We start from the raw sequence: 23,587 nt of genomic DNA on the forward strand, positions 1-23,587 counted from the left end.
AGCGACAGCTGTTGGAATCAAGTGAAATTAGCATATGCGCGCACAGGACGGAAGTCGCCATCTTGAGTGAGCGATGAAGAAACACAGTAAGCTCGTTGCTTAAAGTTGTAATTCAATGAAGCATTTCTGCTATTTATTTATCAAGGTTTTTGATAAATTTGAAAGCTTTTATTATGCTCTATGTGCATAATAAAAGCTTTCAAATTAACAATACGAAATAGATTTTAGTTAATAAGGAAAATTTGTTTTAAACTTTTTAACTGGCAGGGCACACTACATGTAATCCACCGCAAATGAAACGCAGCGAATAGTAGAACTATATGTTTATTGTATATGTAAATTTACATCTTTAGTTTTATTTATTAAATACAGTACAAAAGATTTCAGGCAAAGATATACCTCATAAGAGATTTTTTTATTTATGCTTCTAACACAATAAAGTGCTATAAATTAAGACACTTGGTGGGTTTTTTCATCTTTATTTAGTCAACTAAATAAAGATGAAAAAACCCGCCAAGTGTCTTAATTTTATAGCACTTTATTGTGTTAGAAGCATAAACAAATTGTAAAGCACGGTTTCATATCATCAAGATTTTTTTATGTTAAATCTCATCCTATACCTGAAATTTTTTGTTATTTTCTTACAATGCTACAAAAATTTGCTTATCTCACCCAAAAATTAGATATTTCAAAAATAAAAACCCCAGCAACGAGGTGCGTAATTTTCCCGGCTGTTAAAGTTTCTAAATGTCATAGTTATAATGAATAAAACTGTGTAGTGCCATCTGTTATGATTTTTTAAAAATTATTATTTATTATAAAATGGCAAAATGCTTAATTTTGAGGGTAGAGATGATCATCATCAAAATGTAAATGCTAATGAATAAAATTGTCATTAAATCCAACCATACTCGAGATATGACAAGTGATCCCCTCTTAACCTTTAACCACGAAAATTAATAGCATCAATCCACTTACACAGAAGCTATCATCATGCTAAATTTCGTTTCTTAATCATTACTTCATTCTGAGATATTAATTAAATGAAATAGCGAAACGCAAGATTTGCAAAAACACTCTGGAAGGTAAAATTTGACATGATTCCTATACTTTCCCTTGTTATGTATACATAACAGCAGGGAAAGTAAAAAGTGCATTTGACAAATATCGTTAGGATATTTCAGGATATTTTTCAATAAGATATATATTTTTTAAACGCTTTCTGCCCTGTGGACACTAAGAGGGCCTCTTTTAGCAAGCCCATTATGGGTTTGGCTAGGCCCACAATGGGGCAGACATATCTGGTCGGACCACCCCCGAAAAATTCCTGGGGTTTTTCGATCCCAGGTCCCCCAGAGCAGTGGGCTGCCACCACTTGGCCATCCTGCAGTCTGTTTATGAGCTATAACCATAGTAGAATTAAAGATGACAGAATCATTGTCAGAGGTTGATACATGACTGTAAAAAACTCATTTCAATAATGCCACAAAGAATTACAGCTGTAATTAGGGCAAAAAGTGGCTGTACAAAATATCAGTATTTCATACTTTTGTTCAACTCTTACTTTGTTTAAAATGCTGTAACTTTGTAATTTATGCAAATATCTTTACATTGTTTGGTGTGTAAATATTTTAATATTTCTGTTATATTTGCCAATTGTTAAAAGTTAAAAAGTTTTTTTGTTTAATTGTTTCAGGATTAAAATAATTTTTCCATAACAAATACAAAGTATTCCATACTTTTGCTTAGGGGTTGTTAAACATAACAGCCAGAAAGTAAAAATAAACTATTGAAATAAATAACATGTTTTTTAAAAGTTAGGCTCACCTTTTACAAGCAACATTACCAAAGTTTACAAAAGGTAGGTTTTACTTATTGTTAAATAGAATTGCTAACCTATCAAGTTCCTTCACTTCCTGATTAAGAAGCAAAGGTGCTGCAGACAACCACCTGTAAACGATTTTCTGAATAAATGAGTTTGCAAAGAATAATGAATGGAGAATATGAGTTATGAAAACACCCACAATTTCACATTGGATTGAGACCCTTCATAACTTTTTTAGTTTGAAACATAATGTTAGCTATTATTCTGAGATCCTTTACAGATTTGACAAATGAAAGGGAAATCATTGACAAAGAGTCAATTTGGGAGGGTTCTGAGATAATGAAAAACATATACCGGTAGCTACTATTTTTTTTTATTGTTAATATGGTCAGTAAATAACTTTCTGTAAATTAAATCAATTACTTTCAAGAAAGAAAGAAAAATAGTTTGAAAAGAAACAATGGTGATGATTATTGCAAATTCTTTATTGAACTTAAACAAACGTAAATTTTTTCAGAGCTTGGCATTTAAAATACATTATTTAATTCTTTTAGTGGAACTATTTCACTGAAATTTATGATGCTGCATGTTTTGACTTATTACTAAATTTTCAAAGTCTAAAGAAGAAAAAATTTTAAAGCTATTGAGTTTGGCACATAAAATTTATGAAATTAAAAAGCAATACCAACTTTACTATAAACTTGATTCTATGAATTTTAAATAACTGTGTGTATACATACATATATATATATATATTTGCATTTGTATACATATACATTTATGTATAATAAAACAGAACTTCCAATATTAAGATCTAGCAAGAGAACCCATTGGATCCCAGGCAGGAAGTACAATTGGTTTTTGCTTAAATACAGCCATGATTTCTTCAGAAACATATTTTTTATCCACAACAATTTCAAACACAAACTCTTTGAACCAGTCTGTGGACATCACCAAGTTACCTGCAAAAAAATTATATAAAATTATTTTCAACAATTGAGTCAAGGAAGAAATTATTTAAATAATAGATAATTTTATGAAATCAAATAATTGCCAAATTATATTGGGCTATATTACTATTATTATTAATTAAATGCTAAGTAATTTTGCACTAGAGACTTGCATTAGACACCATCTCTTGATAAATGTAATAATTATAATTAAACTTTGCAAGAGATGGTACCTAAAGCCTGCCTCTAGTGCAAAAATAGTAGTTTGTAATAGTATAGCCCAATATAATTTGGAAATCATTTGGTTTTAATATATAACTATAGGATTTGGATGTTTATATTTTTATGAAATAATTTAAATGATAAATTGCAAGAAAAGTGAACGTTAAAAATGTTTTTGGACATATCTTATAATTTTGGACAGAAACAATGTGTACAAATGGTTTCCAGGAAGAAGGGGAGGGGAACTTAATTTACAAACATTAATACACCTGAACAATGAAATTTTTTCAAGACCAACATACCATGTAAATCAAGATAATTCTTGATTTACTTGGCATACATCATGAGAATTTCATTTAACCCAAGACCAACATTTATATGAAAAATAGGAACATAAATTCCATATTTCACCATAATCAACTAAGTAAATTGAAGATTAGGTGTGCATTTGAGGGCTATGGAATCAAACCCCTTATTCATAGAATTTTAGAAGATCTGACTTAAACTGAGTCCTACCTCTAACTAATAATTTAAAATATACTTTGATTGATCACTACCAAATGAATCACCAGGCATTCCTATCAAAACTAGGAGTACTTATCTTACTTCACAGAATTTTTCATCACCACTATCACCTTCATAAACTACACATTTACAGACAAAAAATTTTCCATCTGTGGTTATAGTAAAATATATGAAGATACCAGATTTAACCTGAGACTTCTTAACCATTTTATTTGAGTGTGTTTTGGCAATAAGAATTTAGAATTAACTAATACAATATATTCAAATATAAATTTCTGAAAAGAAAATCAACAGTAGTGATATGCAAAGAAAGAACATAAAGTAAAGGAATCATCATAAAATAAGATATTGACAGGAAGCTCATGTAATGAAAGATCCTATTAGAAGCTTAATATAAAGTATATAACAAAAAAAAAAAAGTTGGAACTAATTCATTTTTATCAACTCCCGTATTAATGAATTTTCATCTGACTCCAAACCTGCAGCCCTGGTATTTATCAAAATAACAATGATTCAACAACAAATTTTACTTCTTGCATGCACTGCTGACAGCAAGACATCTATGTACAAAATATTCATGGTCCAAATAATTCCTAAATACAGAATATTCAGAATGTTGCAGATTACTCCTGAATGGTCTGATTCAAGAGTAATCTGCAATATTCTGGAAGATAATAGTATGAGTGATTCTAAGCAAAAATATTCATACAAACAGTATCAATAACCATCACAAATCCCATTACATAAAGTACTATGAAGATAAGTAATAATGTCATACAGTAAATATCTGTGATTGTCATGGTATTAGAAAGTGCTCCAGTGTGAAGTCTGTTATATGTTTGAAAATGCTGCACTCACATCAATGTAGTCATCAATATGTGTCAAAATGTGACCAATGACTTGTTGGAGATCACCCTGTCATTCCTTGATCTGAGTAATAGCATCTGTAATGTGAGTGAGTTCCTAATGTGTATTTACCTTTGTGGAGCAAATTTCACCTTCGCTCAACCCCATAAACAGAAATCCAAGAGAATCAAGATCTGGGTTTTGTATTGGCTAGAAAATGAGACTGTTACCACAGATTCATTGATTGGGAAAGTAGTAGTTGTGTCAAATCATAAAAAATGTATATCCGTGGATACGGATACAGATACAGATCTCAACTTTCGTACTCAGTCGGCGGCGGTGTGTGTGACCTTGGACCAATAGTTTTCGCTTTGCGTTAGTAACGCGATGTGTTTTGACTTGCACTGTGTGTGTTTTTGTTTATAGTTTAGTGTAACACAGGATAGCATAGATTATGTTTGTATTTTTGGAGAGTGTTGAGTTAAATTAAAATAAAAACAATGTCAACAAAAAAGTTTAGTAGTGTAACAGGGAAATATTTTACGATAGTAAATGAATTTTGCATGATAAAATTTTTGCAATATGAATGTACCAAATATGTAATTTTAAGAAATAAAAAGTGATTTGAATTGAAGTTATTAGTATTTTATTGCTACCTATCTTTAAAATTTCATATAAGTAATGAAATTCGTTAAGATAAAAGACCTGCTAAAAAAGTAACGGATACGGATCTTTTTTCCCTCGGATACGAATATAGATATCCAGCACATCACTAGAAAGAAGCAACAAAGATGTTGGACCACTTGTTTGGCATAATGAGGCAGGCTCCATCATGTTGCAAGTATGAGATACCACATATCCAAGAGAACATCTGATTACACACTGCCATATGTCAGTAACTTTTTTGCTTAGACTTATTTATAACTTAGAGGCTGTTCATACATTATATTTGCATTTTTCTTGAAATTTTTACCCCCTTCTCTCTTGTCCACTTTGTCCATGTTTATAACTCCCCCGCTTTGGACATGCAACAAAACTCAACCTCCCTTAAAAATTTTATCATTTTATGAATGGTAGATACCATAAGTAGAAACAAAACATTCAAAACATTTTGAAATATAATAAAATGCATAAATTGTATGACATTTAATGAAATAAAATGGATGTCCATTGAAGCTAAATCCCTTCCCACCCCTTGTCTGATTTGTTATAACCCCCTCTCCCTTCCAGTGTTGATGTCATTTATAAACATGGTGAAATTAATGAATAATACTAACAAAATAGTTGATCACATCATAATTAGTAAATAATAGTTAGAAACAAAACATCATGGGATAAGTAACCTTAGGTATCAGATAATTACCGCAGATATATAACAACAATAATTACCTGATATATGTTTATACAGTGGGTGATCAGTTAACGAACATAATCCATTCCAAGACTTTGTTCACTATCCCAATTGTTTGTTAACCAATTATCAATTTACCTCATAGGCTTTTATGGGAATATGATTAATTCGTTCTGGGAACTCCAAAAAATAAAAAATATATACTTTCTTACTACATTTATTTATATGTAATAATAAAAATACATATATACACAGTCTTGCATTTTTATTAGTCATGTTTTTTCTGTTTGTGGTGGTTGAAGAATCTGTCTAATTGTAAGTAATAGATATGTATTATATCAATGGTGTGGTTTTCTTTATATTCTTTTAAAAGGTCAATTTTTCAAAGAAAATATTTCCTCAAAAAATTGATGAAACTTCATTGGTTAATTCTACAGAAATAACTGCTGTTTTTTTGCCTGAATGGCATTTAATCAGAGAAAAGCTTATCTTCGTATTCTTTATTTACTTATTTACTAATAAAGAATAGTAAATAAAGAATACGAAGATAAGCTTTTGTCTCTGATTAAATGAGGTCCAGGCAAAAAAGGCAGTTATTTCTGTGAAATTAACCCATGAAGTTTCATCAATTTTTTGAGGAAATATTTTCTTTGAAAAATTGACCTTTTAAAAGAATCTGTCTAATGTCAATTGCTTTTCTCTCTTCAGGAGTAATCAATAGCATTGCAATTGTAGAGATCCCAAGCAACCTGGTTTAAACTCAACCTGGTTTGGATGTCATTCTAAGACCATTGTTCTGACATCTTCCCACTTTTTCAAAATATCTTTAATAGCAGATATTGGCAATAATCCTCTTTTTCAGAAGAAAACATATCTCACTGCATTTCTTGATGTTCTTCATTCAAGAATTCTTCATTGAAGAGCTCATAATGGAACCGTTTCAGGTTCCATTATGAGCTCTTCAATGTTTTTATTTCTCAAATGTGATTTTTATTACTCCTTTAGCTGCTTGAGTGTTCTTGATTACACTGTATCTTTCTTATATAAGATTGAACTGCAACCTACTGTAGACCTGTTCAAGCCATACTGCCCAGTAACATCAGAAATCTGCCCACTCTCTACCTTTGCTATTATACTCTCACCTTTTGAAAATAAAAACTAATGCAAAACTTAGAGTGCCTGCCTGAACCTTGTGAATACTATAAAAAAATTCTTTCATCAGAAAAATAATAGGCTGAAATTACAAGGGAGAGTTTCAAAGTTCAGAGGAATACTAACTGATCAGTATATACCGGGTCGAGCGTTGATGAGTCTCCCGCACTCCGAAAAGTTTCGAATTATTGCCTAAAGACAAGGGAAGATCAATCACTATTCATTATTTTATGTTGCTTCTTCTTGTGTTTGTTCTGTGAGGTGTTTGTTGTCCAAACATAAAAATCTTTCATGAAAGTGTTCATTAACCGATCACCCACTGTATATGTTTGTTTCTCCTTACATTTATTAATTTTTGTACATTTGTTCTCAATTATCAATTTAATTTACTCGTCCTCTCCTGCAGTGTCATTTCTATGCCAATTTCAACTATTGCCATTACAAATGTCATGAATCTGGAAATTGTGACTGAATAAGGCCAATGAATGTCAAAAAGCATCTTTCTAAATCAAAGTGAGCTTAACTGAATTCTGGTGGGAGTTCCTAACAATAATGGAATTAACATTCACTATGAGAACATTTCAAGCATCAAGTCTAGGCTGGGATTGAAGATTTAGAACTATTATTTCAATTTAAAAAAATCAAAACAGATAAGGTCTGTCCAAAAAGTTTAGATAATTTAGTTTTTTTTTTGTGAAAAATTTTATTTAAATATAAATATTGTTATTTTATTTAATATAAATGTTTTTAATACATCAATTAGTAATTCTTATTATTTATAAGAACTTAAACAATGATTTATTTAAAAAAATTGAAACAGTTTGTGTCCAAAAAGTTTAGGTAATTTAAAAAATTATTATTTATTGAAAATAAATAATACATTTTATGTTTGATGCTTAAATAACTTTCTTTTACATAAAATTAACTCAAGCTATTTTCCATTATTAAAATAAGATTTTTAATGGTTTCTTCTGGTAAATTATTCTAACACTTTTCAATTTCAGATTTTAGGTCATGTAAGATTGAATACTGCTTGAAATTGGCATATACTTGTCTAGATATAATGCCCCAAAGGTTTTCAATAGGGTTCAGGTCTATTTTTCTAGCTGGCCACTTATGAAATTGACATTACTTTTTGTAAACCAGGTTTGAGTTGAGTGAGAGAGATAAATAGGAGCATTATCATGCTGAAATATCCAATTATTTCCAGCAATTTATTCTCCAAAAGATAAAAGATTCTATTGAAGAGTTTGTTGATAGTTCTGAGTTTTGCTGTCCAGAAATAAATGCAATTAAAGTTTTCCCATCATATCCAAATCCTGCCAAACCATAATGCTTCCTCCTCCTTCTTGTCTACTGAAATATATTCTAGGTTTATTTCTAAGATCATGCTCACTCATTAGGGTCATCTAAATTCCATCTTTTTCATCACTAAACATTTCAGTTTTTCCATTGTTCTTTCCACAACATGTGTTTTCATATCCACTCTAACCTTGCCTCAATGTGTTGTGGTTTTAAGGGAGGTTGTTTATCCATTCTTGTGTAAGTAATTGTTGGTGATGATTTTAATACATTATGAATGGTGCTTTTACTTACTTTATGATCCAAATCTACTGCAATATTTTGAACAGATGATGTAGAATTTGAAGCAACTTTTAAAATTCATTTTCATTCAGAAGTCACTTTTGGTCTTCCATATCTTGGTTTAGTTTCCAATTTTCACCCTTTTCAATAACTTTATATATTTCTGAGACAGACTTATAAATTTCTTTAGCAATTTGATTAACTGTAGCACCTTCTACTTTTGTTTTTTTAAATGTAAACCACATCATTGTCAGTGAATTGCTTCTTTCTTGACATAATTAATATTACAGATAAAGCATTTGTTGAAACTAAGTTCTGATCTATAGAATCTTTACCATTAGCTAGTAGCTTAAATATAGTTGGATTACATCTATAAGCTATTCTACCATTCATTTGTTTTGCTAGTGTTTTATATGTAGAAGCCTTGGGTCATAGTTCATTGTTATAAGTTTATGAACACTGCCTATTACTACTAAGCTGCTATTTATTAACACTATTCTGTATGATTTTAGCTAATTTTTAAATATTCTCTATCTCCTTCATTTTGTCATAATATTAGAGCAATGCGTGTATGCCCTTTGCACCAATGTTTTACATGCTGCTATTTTATAGGAAGGTGGATCACTAGAATTGGAAAGGATGAAAGAAAGAGTTACTTGGTTTTCAATAAACCTGTGTAACTACGTTAAACTAATTTTAACGTTAAACCATACCTGTTGTCATTAAAAGTCCATATGATCTCATTAATATTTGGTTTAGTCTTCCAAATAGTTAATATATCACCAACATAACATTTGTAAAGTATAATGTTATTCTTAAATTTCCACAATGTTGTAAATTTAAAATAAACTGTTATAATTCTGCCATTAGAACGCAGTTCTTTTATTAATTTTGTAATGTTTACATTTTCCAATCTGATGCAGACCTCTGAACAGGGTTAAAAATGTTTGTTTGGTTAAAACATTGCTGGAAAAGTATAGAAGGTGTAGAGTTATCAATATTTTAATAAATTTGCACTTTACAGTTAGTTAATACCTTTTTTTTAAATATCATATATGTCCCTAGTTATAATTAAAACAATTTTAAAATATTGCACATATTTGTCTGAAAATGCTTTACACAGGTGCATTTTGACACCCACAGCCATACAAAAAATCCAGCAAAGAGTTGCTTAACTTTCCCAGCAACATTTGGTGATGCCATCTGTTGTCATATTTTATTAAATTTTTTTTTTATATTTTCAATTATTATAAAATGGCAAAAACTTAATTTTAAGAGTAGGGATGGGTTTTATAAAAAATTGCAAATGCTAATAACAAGTAAAATCATCATTAAGTCTGACCTTACTACACACGACCCCTTTTATCTCTCCACCCCAACCTTTAATCACCAAAATTTATTGGTGTCAATCCAGGGGGATTCCCTAATAACAAACCTCCTTGCAAAATTTCAAAAATTTTTGACAAAAAGCATAGGGTAAACAAAATCATGCACCCCCACACACACTAATATCAATACATAAATAAATAAATAAATAATTTTTTTCCATGTGTCCTGAACCCAAAATATATAAAAATCTTGGGGTCATTTTTTTTGACCAATCAACATACTATCCCTCTGTTATATATAACAGCCAGAAAAGTAATAGAGAAAACATTGCTCTTATTATATTAAAATTTTTAAGATTTCATTAAAGAGGATGCGCACTTAAAATATAAGTAGATATGAGATTTCTATTTGATAATTCTACACATTATTTTCTATAATATTAATTTAAATTTACCTTTTTCTCCTTTGTCATCACCCCATGAATTTTCAACTCTCCATTTAACAGGTTTCCCTTCACTCTGAAGTAATCATAAAAACAAAAATTATAAAATATAAAAACGTTATTTAGATCAATTGCATTTATCTTATTTTTAGTTTATAAGATTCAATTTTTAAACACTGAATTGCATTACTTATTTATTCAAATATATTTTTCTTTGTGTTAGCTATTTATTTTCAATTAGAAAATTAGATTTAAATTAGGAAATATAATCTTATTATACTCAATAGCAAATAAATGCAGGTGTGAAATTCAAAGTGCATATAATTTCATAAAAGAAAGTAACCCTTTAAAATTTTAATAAATGTAAATTAAAATTCCTTTAACTAAAGGAATTTGGACCTACAAAAACGAAATATAAAGTGCATGAAAAATTTATAACTCTTTCCGTTTAACTATAAACATTCTCACGATCAAATCGCGCACAGTTTACACTTACAGGCAAATTCGTCATATTATTGTCATTCGATCACCACCTTTAACCCCACACTTGCTAAAACAATTGATCACCTGACTAATTTTCCCATCGAAAAAAGTATAAAAGCCCGACTCCTTCCCCTCTCGGGGGAGTTGCCAATTGAACAGACAACGACGAAGACGGGCCATATCTTCCCCTCATACCTACTGTACGCCCTTAATTGGAAGACCTTGTGCCACACCGAGCACTGCTTTTCGAAACCTTTAAGTCAGAAGTATCCATCCGATATTATCCCAGAGGTATGAAATATTATTGTAAATGCTCTCTCTCATCCGCGAAGTCTAAGGAGTTTTGCAAGATTTTATTTAGTTAGTTAGTTTAATAAACTCTTGTTTTGGTTTTTTAAATGGTGTCATTACTCGACTTAGCCAATGTCTTATCATCGACCCCTCCGACTCTCCTCCACTCGTGTAATGCGTAACTGAACGAAACGCCATCCTTGACAAGAAAGTAGGTCACCGACCTGTGGCCGGAAGGAGAGGACTTCCCAACCTCCCTGGTGGCTCACAATTTGGTGTCACGGGAGTGGAGTCTGAATCTAAAAATCCATAGAAACATCACACAGGAATGAAATAGGTTTTCCTCCAAAATAATCAATACTTCCATATGTTCTTTAATATTTTGTTTTTAATCATAACAATTAATTTACTTACATTTAAAGACATTCCTGTAATAACCATAGCATGAGTCATCTGGGATTCACCATAAAGTAATCTTTCAGCTTTATTTAATTTTTCATTGATATCAACTCCAAATACTAATTTAAAGTTATGCCTGAAAGTAAATTAATGTTAGAAATATTTCTCAAATATTTTGTTATTAATACAATTATAATATTACATTAAATAATAATTACTTTTACATATATTAATGTTTTTCTATATAGTCATTTCTCCTATAATGCAGTATGTGTTCCAAAAAAATCACTGCATTATACAATTTTTCACAATAAAAACAATAAAGTTTATATAGAGAAATAGAATTTGAGATAAAACACCCAAAAATCTGCAGTCTTTTCAAAATGCTTTGTTTCAAGTATCCCCCTCAAACCTTAAAGCATTTCTTTTTGTTCCCTACTAGCATTCTTATAATAGATGCTCACTCATAATTGGAATACTATATCAAATATGTTTTTATCAAGTACAGTACACAAAATTTGAAGAACATTGCAATACACACTAGTGAAATGGAGTGAGAGAAATATTGTGTATATTTTTCCATGGATATCTAGTTTGGTTGGGTAGCATTTTCATATTCACTGATGTTTCTTGATAGTGTAAAACATAGTCATTTAGTGAGAATTCACATATAAGCTAGCAATATTTATTTGGATAATTTTATTTCTTTATCTACCAACCATGAACAAATTTGTGCATTATAAACATGCACTGTAGCAGAAAAGCCTATCTCCAAAATTATAGTGAGACTATTACATTGGATGTCTGCATTTTCAATAATTCTGCAAAATTTTCATTTCCAATCTCTAATTACATCAATGCTATTTTCACACATCATATTTTATGAATACATATATACAACTGTTTTTTGCAAGGATATATTGTTTATTGCTCTTTACTTTAGATAAGACAAATTATAATTTAGTACAATGAATCAATATTACCAAATAATTGGCCAATTTCAAATGAAATATAAAAAAATTTTTCAATATAAACTAATAACTAATATTTTAAACTTGAAATTCAGGCATTATGAAAAATTTAGCACACCATCTACCAATAGAAAAAAAAAATATACATATTTAAGAAAAACAGTATTTCAGTATTATATTTTATGTAAAGTCCCCAAGGCACCTACATACCACACATATTCATATATTCTTCTATAATTTAATTTTTGTTTATGATTTGTTAATTTAATTTTTATATTCCTTTAGTTTCCAAATAGCTATTTTCAGTTTTTAAAAATGTTATAGATCATTGGTAAAAAAATGACTTTCTTTTTCTTTCTATATTATTAAAATATCACTATTCATAAAACATTAAAACATTTAAAGTGCAAAAAAATAATCTGCAAAATAAAATACAAAAATAAGCAAAGTACAAAGTAATTAACTATTATGAACATTTACTAAAACAATTTTTTCAAAATGTTTCTTATGTTTTCTGTTTTTATCAGTGTTGTGGAGTCAGAGTTGCAAGAATTGGGCCAAGTGGATAAATCCACTGAACACTTGTAGTTAGTGATGGAACTGCTCCTGGAAAGTAAATGCTTATGGTATTACTTTGAAGTGCCAAGCTGATGTTTACTAAAGAGAAGCTTACAAGAAAAATTTTACTTTCATTTCATAATTTTTACTTGGCACAATACTTTTTTACATATCAAATGTTTTATTTTGGATATCAATTGTTTTTTTTATTAATTTGACTAATTAATTTTTTCACTGTCCTTCTATTGGTTTCAAGTTATTTATGACTGTTTATTATAGATTTGATAACATAATTTTGTCTTAAAACAATCAATAGAAAAAAACAACTAAAAAAGTAAAAATAAAATCAAGTTTAGAATCTAACTTCAACAAACTAAAAGAGAAAAAAAAACTGCAAAATGTAATTAATATGATTATTTCAGCTTATTACTTACTGGTTTAAGTTTAGTCATGACTTTTTTGAAAAACTTTTTAATACAAACAATTGGGAAATACTGTACCTAAAACTACTAATAATAAATAAATGTGATTTTTTCATATGTCTGTAATAATTATGTAAATGTTGGCAAATTCCTTAAATAAATGTTTGCAGAATGACCTTGAGTGACCTACATTTGTTGGAGATTTTCACAAACTGGTTTGTAAACAATGCTAAGTATGAAAGAGTTAATCCATTTTTCATTTAAAACATTTTTCAAGAACAAATTAAAGTTGTTAAGTTAGGGTAGCTATGTTTATATTTTTAATCCTATTGAATATTGTCTTATTTTTTGAATATTGTCTATTGAATTTGTCTTACTTTTGTGCTTCTAAGTATAGTATATCATATGATATAATAATGATGATCTTCTTTTGAAAATGATGTTTAAATTCTTAGAATTTTTGTAGAACCTTTCCTTCTTTTCCAAATAATTGAAAATATTAAATCTTAACAAATTCTGTTGGAATATTTAACCTATTCGATGTTGAAATTTTATTTGCTGCCTGTGACGCCGTGTTGAATTTTCGTCGATGTTAAGCCTATTTTTTTTCTTTTTTAAATAATAATCGTGTTTACTGTATTGTAAAAAATTATTTTTTTTTTTATGTTTCACAAACAAAATAAATATATTGAATAATACAGAAACAAAAAAAAAATTTTTAAAGTTCGTTTTAGTATAAAAATTGTGATGCATAGCGACATCTAGTATCAAAAACGTTCTGATGTAAACACGAAAATATTCGGGATTGCCCACGCAGGTCATGAGGTCAACATGAATATTTTCGGGAACAATGTACGACAGGTTAATTTGCAGTTTTTAATGGGACTTATAGAAATGAAATAATTCAAACTTACAAAAATAATTTAACAAAATTAAAATATACTATACTATAAAATTCAGAATGAAATAGGGAATATGATTATAACGAATATAATTTATGTAAAAAGATACTTACGTTACCATATCTTCTAATCCTACCTTCAAAGCTAATCTTTGAGAAACTTCAGATCCAAACCAAACAGCCTAATTGAAAATAAGTTTTAATATGTACTTATAATTTAGAAGACAACAGACTTGCTTATTATTTACTGTTATATACTTATTGATAATCTTAAATATAAAATTAACATAAAACCAGCTTCACTACAAAAGAACTAAAAACATCAAATCTGCTCTATTTGAATATAGTGAAAAACATCTTTGAAAAAGAACCTATAAACAAAAACATTTAAAACAAATATTTCCATGTTAAATTAATTAGTTTTTCATCAATTTGAATTAATTCATTCTTCATTCTAATTAAATAAAAAATTAAATTCATGAATTTTAATATAACTTGACATAATAAATGTAAGTTATATTTAATTTAGCAGTTTTATTTATGAAGTACACTTTCATCCGATTTTAATAAAATATTACAAAATTTAAAAATAACAAAAAATATTCAACAAAGCATATTTACTGAACCACTAGTTATTTATTCTATCAAATATTAAAATAAATATCGTATGCCATTTTATCTGTAGTTAAAGATTTAAAAATTTAATAAATATAAGCATACCTCTTTATTTTGAATTGATTCTGTTGCTAATTCTACTAATGTTTCAATTGGCTGATTATTATACATAGTTAAGCGTCCTCCTACCATGTTTCCTAAACAATCAACTGTGTAAGATTTTCCATAAGAATTTACTGGTCTAGGATCATTCACAATACAGACCTATAAAATAATTACATATATAAATTAAACAAGAAATGCTCAAAATTATGAACTAATTATTTTCCATATAGTAATGGTTCTATTCATATCTATTCTAAATATACTGTACAAATATTTAAATAGTTTTTAAGATATCATCAGTTAATAATATTTATGACATAATTTCAGCTTTGCCTTTTATCAATATTAAGCAAAGCTGAAATTATGTCATAAAAACTGATTTTTTTCAATAAGAAATTCTGAACTTTAGCTTTTTTGCACAAAAATATTTTTATAATTCTGTTGACATAGTTCTTAAGAAAAACAAAAAATAAATAATAAAAATTAAAAATATATATATATTAAACAGAGATATAATACTTAAGAATGAATGTCTGGTTGAGAAGTTAAATCTTATGTTATTAAATAATTTTCAATGGATTCACATAAAAATATAAATTACATTAATTTATATGTCAATGTGAAGCCACTGAAGATTATAAGCTTATACACTTCATACATTAATTAGTAAAAATGCTTAAAACAAAATGGCTTATTAATAAAAATATAACAATTTGAATGTTTACACCTGAAAATCAATAATAAATCTTTTATTATGAAATTATAATAAATGTTGTGTTTTTCTTTCTATTATCTCTAGCTTGTGATCTTCCAAGAGAGAGACTTTTAGCTGTCTGAAACACCATCAATGTCATCAAAAAAGAAATACATCTAATGTCTAAAAATATATCATTCATAAATGAATAAAGTTATTTAAAATTATATTTAGGTCTAAAACAAACAAGAATGTTGTTAATTGAGAAAGGACTGTAGAGTACATAGAAATAGAAAGAAATAGTTTTCATTCATGTTTAATAATAAAAAGAAGAATCTAAATGGACTGATGATAATGATTTTCATTGGTATTTAAGGATTTAAGGAACCACAACCAAGCTTCATTTCTAGCAAACATTAAAATATGGTTTAATGCTAAATGACAAGTTTGGCTTCTACTAATGGGATTTATACATCATTACAAGCAAATAACACTATTTTAAGAGAAAAAATAAAGATTCACAATATATTTACAGCAAGTTAATATCACTATCTTTCTTAAAATTATGGCTAAAACAGATCCATGTAATAAAGTGATCTACTTAAAATCTCATGAAATTTTTTTTATCAGTTTTATTTTTAAATATTTGAAATTATATAGAAACTAAATCTAACTATACTATTGTTATTGAAGTTCAAATGAAGTTGAAATAAATAATTTTTTAGAAGTCTCAGTCATTATTTTATAACAAAAATAAAATTTCCTTAAAAAATTTTCTATTATTATATCTAATTAATCTTTAATGATATGCTGTGTCCATATTTAGAGGTTTAATACCTCTAAACATGGACACAGCATATCATTAAAGATTAATTTTAAAAATCCAGCAAAAAATTTTAATATTTCTGGCAACATTTGGTGGTGCCATCTGTTGTTATATTTTATTAAGAAACTTTATATTTTCAATTATCAATATTACAAAATGGCAAAAAATTTAATTTTTAAGATAGGGATGGGTTTTATAACAAATTATAAATGCTAATAAAGAGTAAAATTGTAATTAAGTCTGACTTTACTGGAGATATGACACGACCCTCCTTTATCTCCCCACTCCATTGACCTTTAACTACCAAAATTTAATAGCATCAATTTTCCAACTCACAAACCTCCCTGTAAAATTTCAAATTTTCAACAAAAAGCAAAGTAGTTATCAAATTTCAAAAAGGGTGAATAAAATCATACCTTCACACACAAACATCTATACACACAGAAAAAACCTGCAATCTTTTTGCATTTCTCGATGTTCCAAGATCCCAAGTCCAAAACTAAAAATTTTGAGGGGTCATTTTATGATCAATCACAATACTTTCCCTCTGTTATATAAAACAGAGCTGGAAAAATAAAAACTCAAAAACAAATTTTCCAGAAACTCACAAATCACATTTTTGAAGAAGGAAATAAAAATTTATTGAACTTTCATACTAACTACAGTTTATACTGATATTTTGAAAACATGGTTTTGACCATTACTTTCTAATATACATATGTATATAAAATATAAAATTTAAAACTTTGAATAATAAATAAATATATATACTTTTAAATGTTAATATAACTGTTTTTTTTTTTCTAAAACAAAAGATTAAAAGATTTTACTTTTTAAAACATCAGAAAAGATTACCTTATCTTCAATATTAAAGTAAGGTTTAACATAATCCTCATAAAACTTCATAGGAGTTAATGGTCCAATTGAAAAATATGATTTATTTTTGTTATAATATTCCCAAGTGAAAGTTTGTGGGGGTATACCTAAACAGATGGCAGTAATACGATATATCTACAAATAAAAAAGATTTATTAATAAATATAAATATTGATAATAATGAATAAATTACAAAAAAAAAAAAAAAAATAATTAAAATATGAAAAATTAAATAAAACACTAGTTTACTAATTTGCATATGCATAAGATATAACTGTAAAATATACAAAATAATAATCTTATAATAAGGTTCCATTTCCTCATTACTCTAAAATCATTAAGTAATTTCCAAATAAATTTCTTATAATTTCAATATTCAAGCATCATAAGAATGAACAGCATTGCAATTTGGAATAAATGAAATTCAGGATTAATATTTGAGCACTATTTATGGTTTATGAAGTACATTAGACACCCTATAATGCAGGTTCCTATAATGTGGCAAAAAAATTGCGACAGTATTTGTATAAAGACGCTAAAAGGGACTCGTGTTGCGACAGGATTGGTCGAATCTGGACCAATAGTATACGAGCAGCCGAACTACTTACACGCTACAGAGAGTTTAGGCGAGTAAGTTGAGTTTACTATCGTCTGTACAGTATGTAAATTAGGTACTGTAAGTCTAATACAGTACTGTAATTTTATACATTTCTTGTGAAAGAAACATTTCTTATTCAATGGCCATAAAAATTATTTATATTAATGATGTCTCCAAAGGTCAATGAATTTTTCGCAGAAAAATAACTCATCAGAAATTGTGGCCGCCGTTTGGTGCACTGCTCCGCGACGAAAACAGGCTTAAGCAATGGCGACATCGAACGGTGCACACTCGGTAAGTAATCCTACAATTTTTTGTTTATAACATAGTTTATATGGATTATTCTCAAAAAATTATACATGTTTTGGAAATGTTGAGTCGAATTAGTCTAGAATCGATTAATTTTATGGAAGAAAACCTTTCAAACAGCCGTAGTTCGTAAACTTCACACATGTCGGGCTGCGATTGGCTCATGTATTTAAGGATTCCTACAACGTGAAATTCGTATAATGTGGAACGTATCTACGCGTTATAGGGGGGGTCTACTGTAATCAACCTGACTGATTAACTTAATAAAGCATCTAACTTGTATTATTGAAAAAGTTTATTTCTAAAATTTATTTTATATATACAGGGAATATCAGAATGACGTTTTAAAAATTTGGGGGATTGTAGAGGATGAAATTTTGAATGTTTTCATATATGGAACCTTTAGCCAGAAATGTGATATAAAGTTTTTACAGCACTTTGCAGTCGGTATGCTGAATGAAACAGTAGAATACAGTATTTATGACATGTTTTATTGACAAAAAAGTAGAGTACAATCAAATTGTACATTGAATCAGTGGTTGCACTACTTTAGAGTAAATACTCAATGTGATGACCACCAACTTCGTTATATAATGTGCAATGACAAACCATGTTTTGCCCGACTCTCTGTAAGATGCCACGCTCTCCTCTGATAGTATTAAATGCTGTAAAGATGCACTCCGTAAGCTCATGAACTGTTCCTACAGGTGTTGCATACACAAGGGACTTTACATAACCTCAGAGGAAGAAGTCAAGAACAATTAACATGATGTCAATGGATGGAAGAGTAGCTAACAAAGTGAAGGGCGGTCAAGCACTTCCTACCCACTGTAGACACTTTATATCACATTTCCGGCTATGGGTTCCTTATATCAAAACATTCAAAATTTCATCCTCTTCAATCCCCCAAATTTTTAAAATGTCATTCTGATACACCCTGTATATAAATAAAATTCCTTTCTTGCACAAATGCATATCTGTGTTTGTGCATTTATTCTTTATATAATGTTATGTAACAACCCTCAAAAATTTAAAATAAGCTAGATTTTTCAAGGGAAAGAGTAAAAGTCCATAAAATGTTATTTACATGAGAATCAAATCTGTTCAATTCTGCAAAACTTACCCATAAATATAATAAAACTAATTAATTTAAAATAAAATTGCCTATACCAAAATTTATTCAAAATTAATGTGGCCAAGAGATGAATTTTAATATATATTAATGATAAAAATTTTCTGCACTTGTTTATCAAACACATTTATTTAAATCTATCATAAAAATTTTAAAAATTTAAAATTATAATTATGCAATATTAGTGATTTTCACTTGGGCTATAATACATAAAATTATATAGATAAGTAACTTGGATTAAAACAGGCAGTTAAGGTGCCACATTGTATTAAATTTAATAATTAGAAATAGATTTAGAAATAAAAGATTCATTTGGAACAGAACTCAAACCCATAACTTCTTACTGTGCAGATGCAGTGCCAATTATACTACCTTATGGATCCTGTGTAATCTTCGCTACCATAGAGGTCATTCATGAATCTTTTCTTCAAGAACATTCTACATTATTTATAATTATTAAATTTAATACAAGATTTCATACATGACTTATTAAATTACTAAATTTAATATGACTTATAACCACTATCTTTAGTCCAAATTATGTAATCCTTATAATTAATTGGCCATATTATAACCCAAATAAAAATCTGGTCGATCATAATAATATTATAGTAAGTTGGACTAGGTTTTATATGTAATTTATAAATTATATTAAAATAACTGATTAAAACATTTCTTATTCTGGCAATAGGATAAAAACAAAATATCTTACTTCATCCATTTGTTGGCTAATTGTTTTATTAATTTCTTCTTCAGATGTCTGATTATCAACTAATACTCTTAAATCTCTGGCATATTCTCTAAGCTAAAAAGTAAAAATAATATAATATAGTATTTACATAAAAATATGAATTAAAACAGTGAGAGACCGATCCTGACGATTTTGAGAGAAAATTCATTTTTTGTCTTTCAAAAAATTTTACCCATTTTTATTACCGGAGAATGATTGCATCTCTCTCTTTGAAGTCGTTTCCTTTCCCAGGGAACTCATTGAATGTGCCACTGGGAACCAAGAGGAAAAATTCCTGATTGGTGAAAAAAGTTAATGTGATTTGGAAGTATAAAAAGAGTGACTGAAGGATAAGGGGTCGTCGAGAGTTTGCCAGTGCATCAATCAAGTGCTCTTAAAAAAAAAACCAAGAGAGATCGTATCCAGGATTTCATACTCTATGTTGTTTGACACCTTTGAACTCCATGGATTATTTTATACTTCCATTTCTCTTGGTTTGACTACCATCCTAGGAAAAGAAAAATTAATGTCTCCCCAATCACTCCAACTGACCGACAACAACTGACATATGTCCGAACAAGTCAGAGATCCAGAATCCACACTATTAAGTGCAGTAAAGGTATATATATACCAACTTGCAGCTTCTTGTAAACTCTCTCTCTTGACTATTATTCGATAGCATAGAACTATGTATTCTCTTTTTTGTTGAATTAAATTGGTTATTTTAATTGTTAACCTTGTATCCTTGTGATTCACTTCCGATTTGTCTCTCAATTCTCCTCCATCCTGAATCTGATCGCCTGTCCACGTAACCGCTCACACGAATTCCGAATTTGCGGCCATTAAGGTTTCTGTCTCTATCCTAGAAGACACAGACCTTCAGTCCTGATGAGGCAGTCCTGATGAGGCACTAAAGAGGTGTCGATCCTCTGGTCACAAAACTATCATGAAATAACCAAGAATCGCCTGAAAGATCAGGCTAGAATTTGGCTAATTAAATGATTAATATAAAGTAATTTGTTACTAGAGGTAGACATAAAACTATCATATTGAGTAAGTCAATAATTAATGTAATTTTTAAAAAAAATTTTGAAGAACAAAACTGATTAATTTAATTTATGTAAAATGTATTTACTACTCCATTTCATTACTGTCACTGAAGTCAATTTTTCAGTTCTATTCCAATAGAAGATTTCTATTTTTGACCTTATGAAAGACTCAATATAATTTCTAACTTGTAAATTCATGTATTTTTTCCCTCTAAGTGGTGAAGGGGGAAAGAAAGATACTGTTTATTTCTGCAGATAAGATGATAGTTTAATTATAAAAAAAAGGCCCCCAAAATCTGGGTCGTCTTATAGGGCAGATACAAAAAACAATTTAAATTTATATAAATTAAAACTAAAATAAATATTAAAATAATGGGATTGGTTTATTATGGTAATTTAGTTAGAGAAAGAAAAGACTACTACTATTACTATTACATCAGTTTATAGAATAATTGGCATGATAACTATTTTAAATTTTAGAATACAGTAAAAACAACTGAAAAATATAATATACTATTAGATAACATATGTAAATAACACAGGAGATTTAAGCTCTATAAAAATGATTTTATCATCAATAATTTTCAAATTATAACCGTAACACATATATCATGAAATACTTACTTTACTTTTAAGAAGTCGATTCAACTTTCCAGAATTCTCACAGCTGTAAGATTCAGGAAAGCATTTCTTTGGAATAAGACCATAACGTAAAATTAAATTCACAAGCATATCCCATTGTCCTCCATCACAAGAAGGATCACTGAGCAAAAATGACACTAAACGGCCATCCACTGGTTCACCTCTTCTAGCAGTTTCCACAATAGCATTTAGAAAATAATTAGATCTTTCAATCTGAAATATAAAATTGACACTTAAAAAATACTTAATCTCATTTTTATAAAACTGCAAGAAATTGCTATACTTTATCTTCTATAAAATAAGGTGTTTATATATATAAAAACACCTTATTGACAAGACCACGTCTTGTTTATAAAATCATATTGCTGGTTGGCTTACCAGCTTAGAGGTATGAAGGAGTACATGTCAGGAGTTGCAATTTGGCACAGAGTATTAAGTGCCCAATTCATGTGCACATAAAAAGACCAGACTTGTAGGTACTCAGAGATTTGAGAACAGAGTCAAAATAAAATACAAAATGACAACACTCTCTACAAACAGGCAGTAGTGTGAGATTTAAGCATGTGTTGCTCATTGAAAAGTTGGAAATCAAATGTTGCTAAATCAAATTTTGATGAACAAATCTTTGAAAAATCCCATTTACCTGTCCTGTGTTATTCTCAACATATCTCTGGTCGTGACATGCTGACTTTGACCAGTTGACCCAAGATATCTCATTTCAGTATCGGAACGTTTTTGAAAGTAGACAGTGCTAGTTGTTATAATTTTGGACGATATAATGGCCAGGATTTTTTTTTCAAAAACAGGAAATTTTCTTAGGCATCGACAAAAATTCAACGCAGGGTGACACACAACAGAGAAATTTCAAAATTGAATAGGCTAATTTCACCAAAAATGCACTGTGGATGACCTCGTAGTCATGGCCATGGCTGGTGAAGTTTGAACGATTGTGCTCAAAACCACTGATACAAATAAGAAAACAAGACCCACCTTGAGCATGAAAGTGATCCCACTTAGTAGTGAGTCTCTGAGACATAGTCTTGTCCCAAATACGGCTTTGCTGTTTTACTTGTTTTTATATAGCATTTTCTTGCACTATAAATAAACTATTTTAAAAAAACTGTTTATATTAATGATATTCTGTTGTGAAATTATCTTATTATATATCCGTTTAGATTTGTCTTGTAAATTATAACAAATAAATGATTATTATTAGTTTAAAGAGTAAAAAACTTTTAATGATGATAATAGAAATGCCAAACTAAATGAACAGAGATAACATTATATGTAATAAATAAAAGTCTTCAGCTGAATATTTAATTTATAAAATTGAATTAATCATGTGTAAATTATACAAATAAAATTAAATCTTACTTTGTCCCAAAAGAAAAGATGTGCCTGACTAAATTCAAATTCTTCTAATTCATAATGTTTCATAAAAGGAATTCTTATCACATTTAAGCAAGCAAATATCCAACAACGTCCAGAACTCTTTTGATTAGTCACAGGCTTTGCATCAATATCAACCTAGAATAATATAAATGATAAATTAATCAAAGGCATAATTATAAATATAAAAATAAATTTTAAAAAATGTTTAAATTTATGTATTAGTGGAAATACTTTTATTCTTTAAGTATTTTAATTCTGCCAAAAATAATCCAGTTTCTTCTCTAAAATCATTTAAACCTTTTTATGATCTACTAGCTGCAAGGACCCGCTTCACTGGGCAAAAAATAATGTTAGTGAAGATTAAGATA

At 28.7% G+C, this 23,587-nt stretch overlaps 1 protein-coding gene across 2 annotated transcripts in view; it reads right to left on the reverse strand.

Moving 5' to 3' along the window:
- Positions 1 to 2,292: 2,292 nt before the first annotated feature.
- The window catches only part of LOC111622899 (bleomycin hydrolase-like), a 51,720-nt gene continuing 30,425 nt past the window's right edge, over positions 2,293 to 23,587 (reverse strand). Inside the window, exons 1-9 of one of the 2 annotated variants that reach the window (XM_023365357.1) lie at positions 23,202 to 23,375; positions 21,810 to 22,040; positions 20,119 to 20,211; positions 17,347 to 17,502; positions 14,972 to 15,130; positions 14,366 to 14,433; positions 11,415 to 11,535; positions 10,239 to 10,302; positions 2,293 to 2,787 (exon numbers count right to left, since the gene is read on the reverse strand). In XM_023365357.1, the coding sequence (XP_023221125.1) occupies positions 2,633 to 2,787; positions 10,239 to 10,302; positions 11,415 to 11,535; positions 14,366 to 14,433; positions 14,972 to 15,130; positions 17,347 to 17,502; positions 20,119 to 20,211; positions 21,810 to 22,040; positions 23,202 to 23,264 (1,110 nt within the window). In that variant the 5' untranslated portion in view covers positions 23,265 to 23,375 and the 3' untranslated portion in view covers positions 2,293 to 2,632. Of the gene's footprint in view, positions 2,788 to 10,238; positions 10,303 to 11,414; positions 11,536 to 14,365; positions 14,434 to 14,971; positions 15,131 to 17,346; positions 17,503 to 20,118; positions 20,212 to 21,809; positions 22,041 to 23,201; positions 23,376 to 23,587 lie in introns of those variants that run through there. The other variant, XM_023365358.1, reaches the window with a different exon arrangement.

This window comes from Centruroides sculpturatus, unplaced genomic scaffold (genome assembly GCF_000671375.1).
Source record: "Centruroides sculpturatus isolate CEXI.00-Female unplaced genomic scaffold, Cexi_2.0 scaffold229, whole genome shotgun sequence".
NCBI lineage: Eukaryota > Metazoa > Arthropoda > Arachnida > Scorpiones > Buthidae > Centruroides > Centruroides sculpturatus.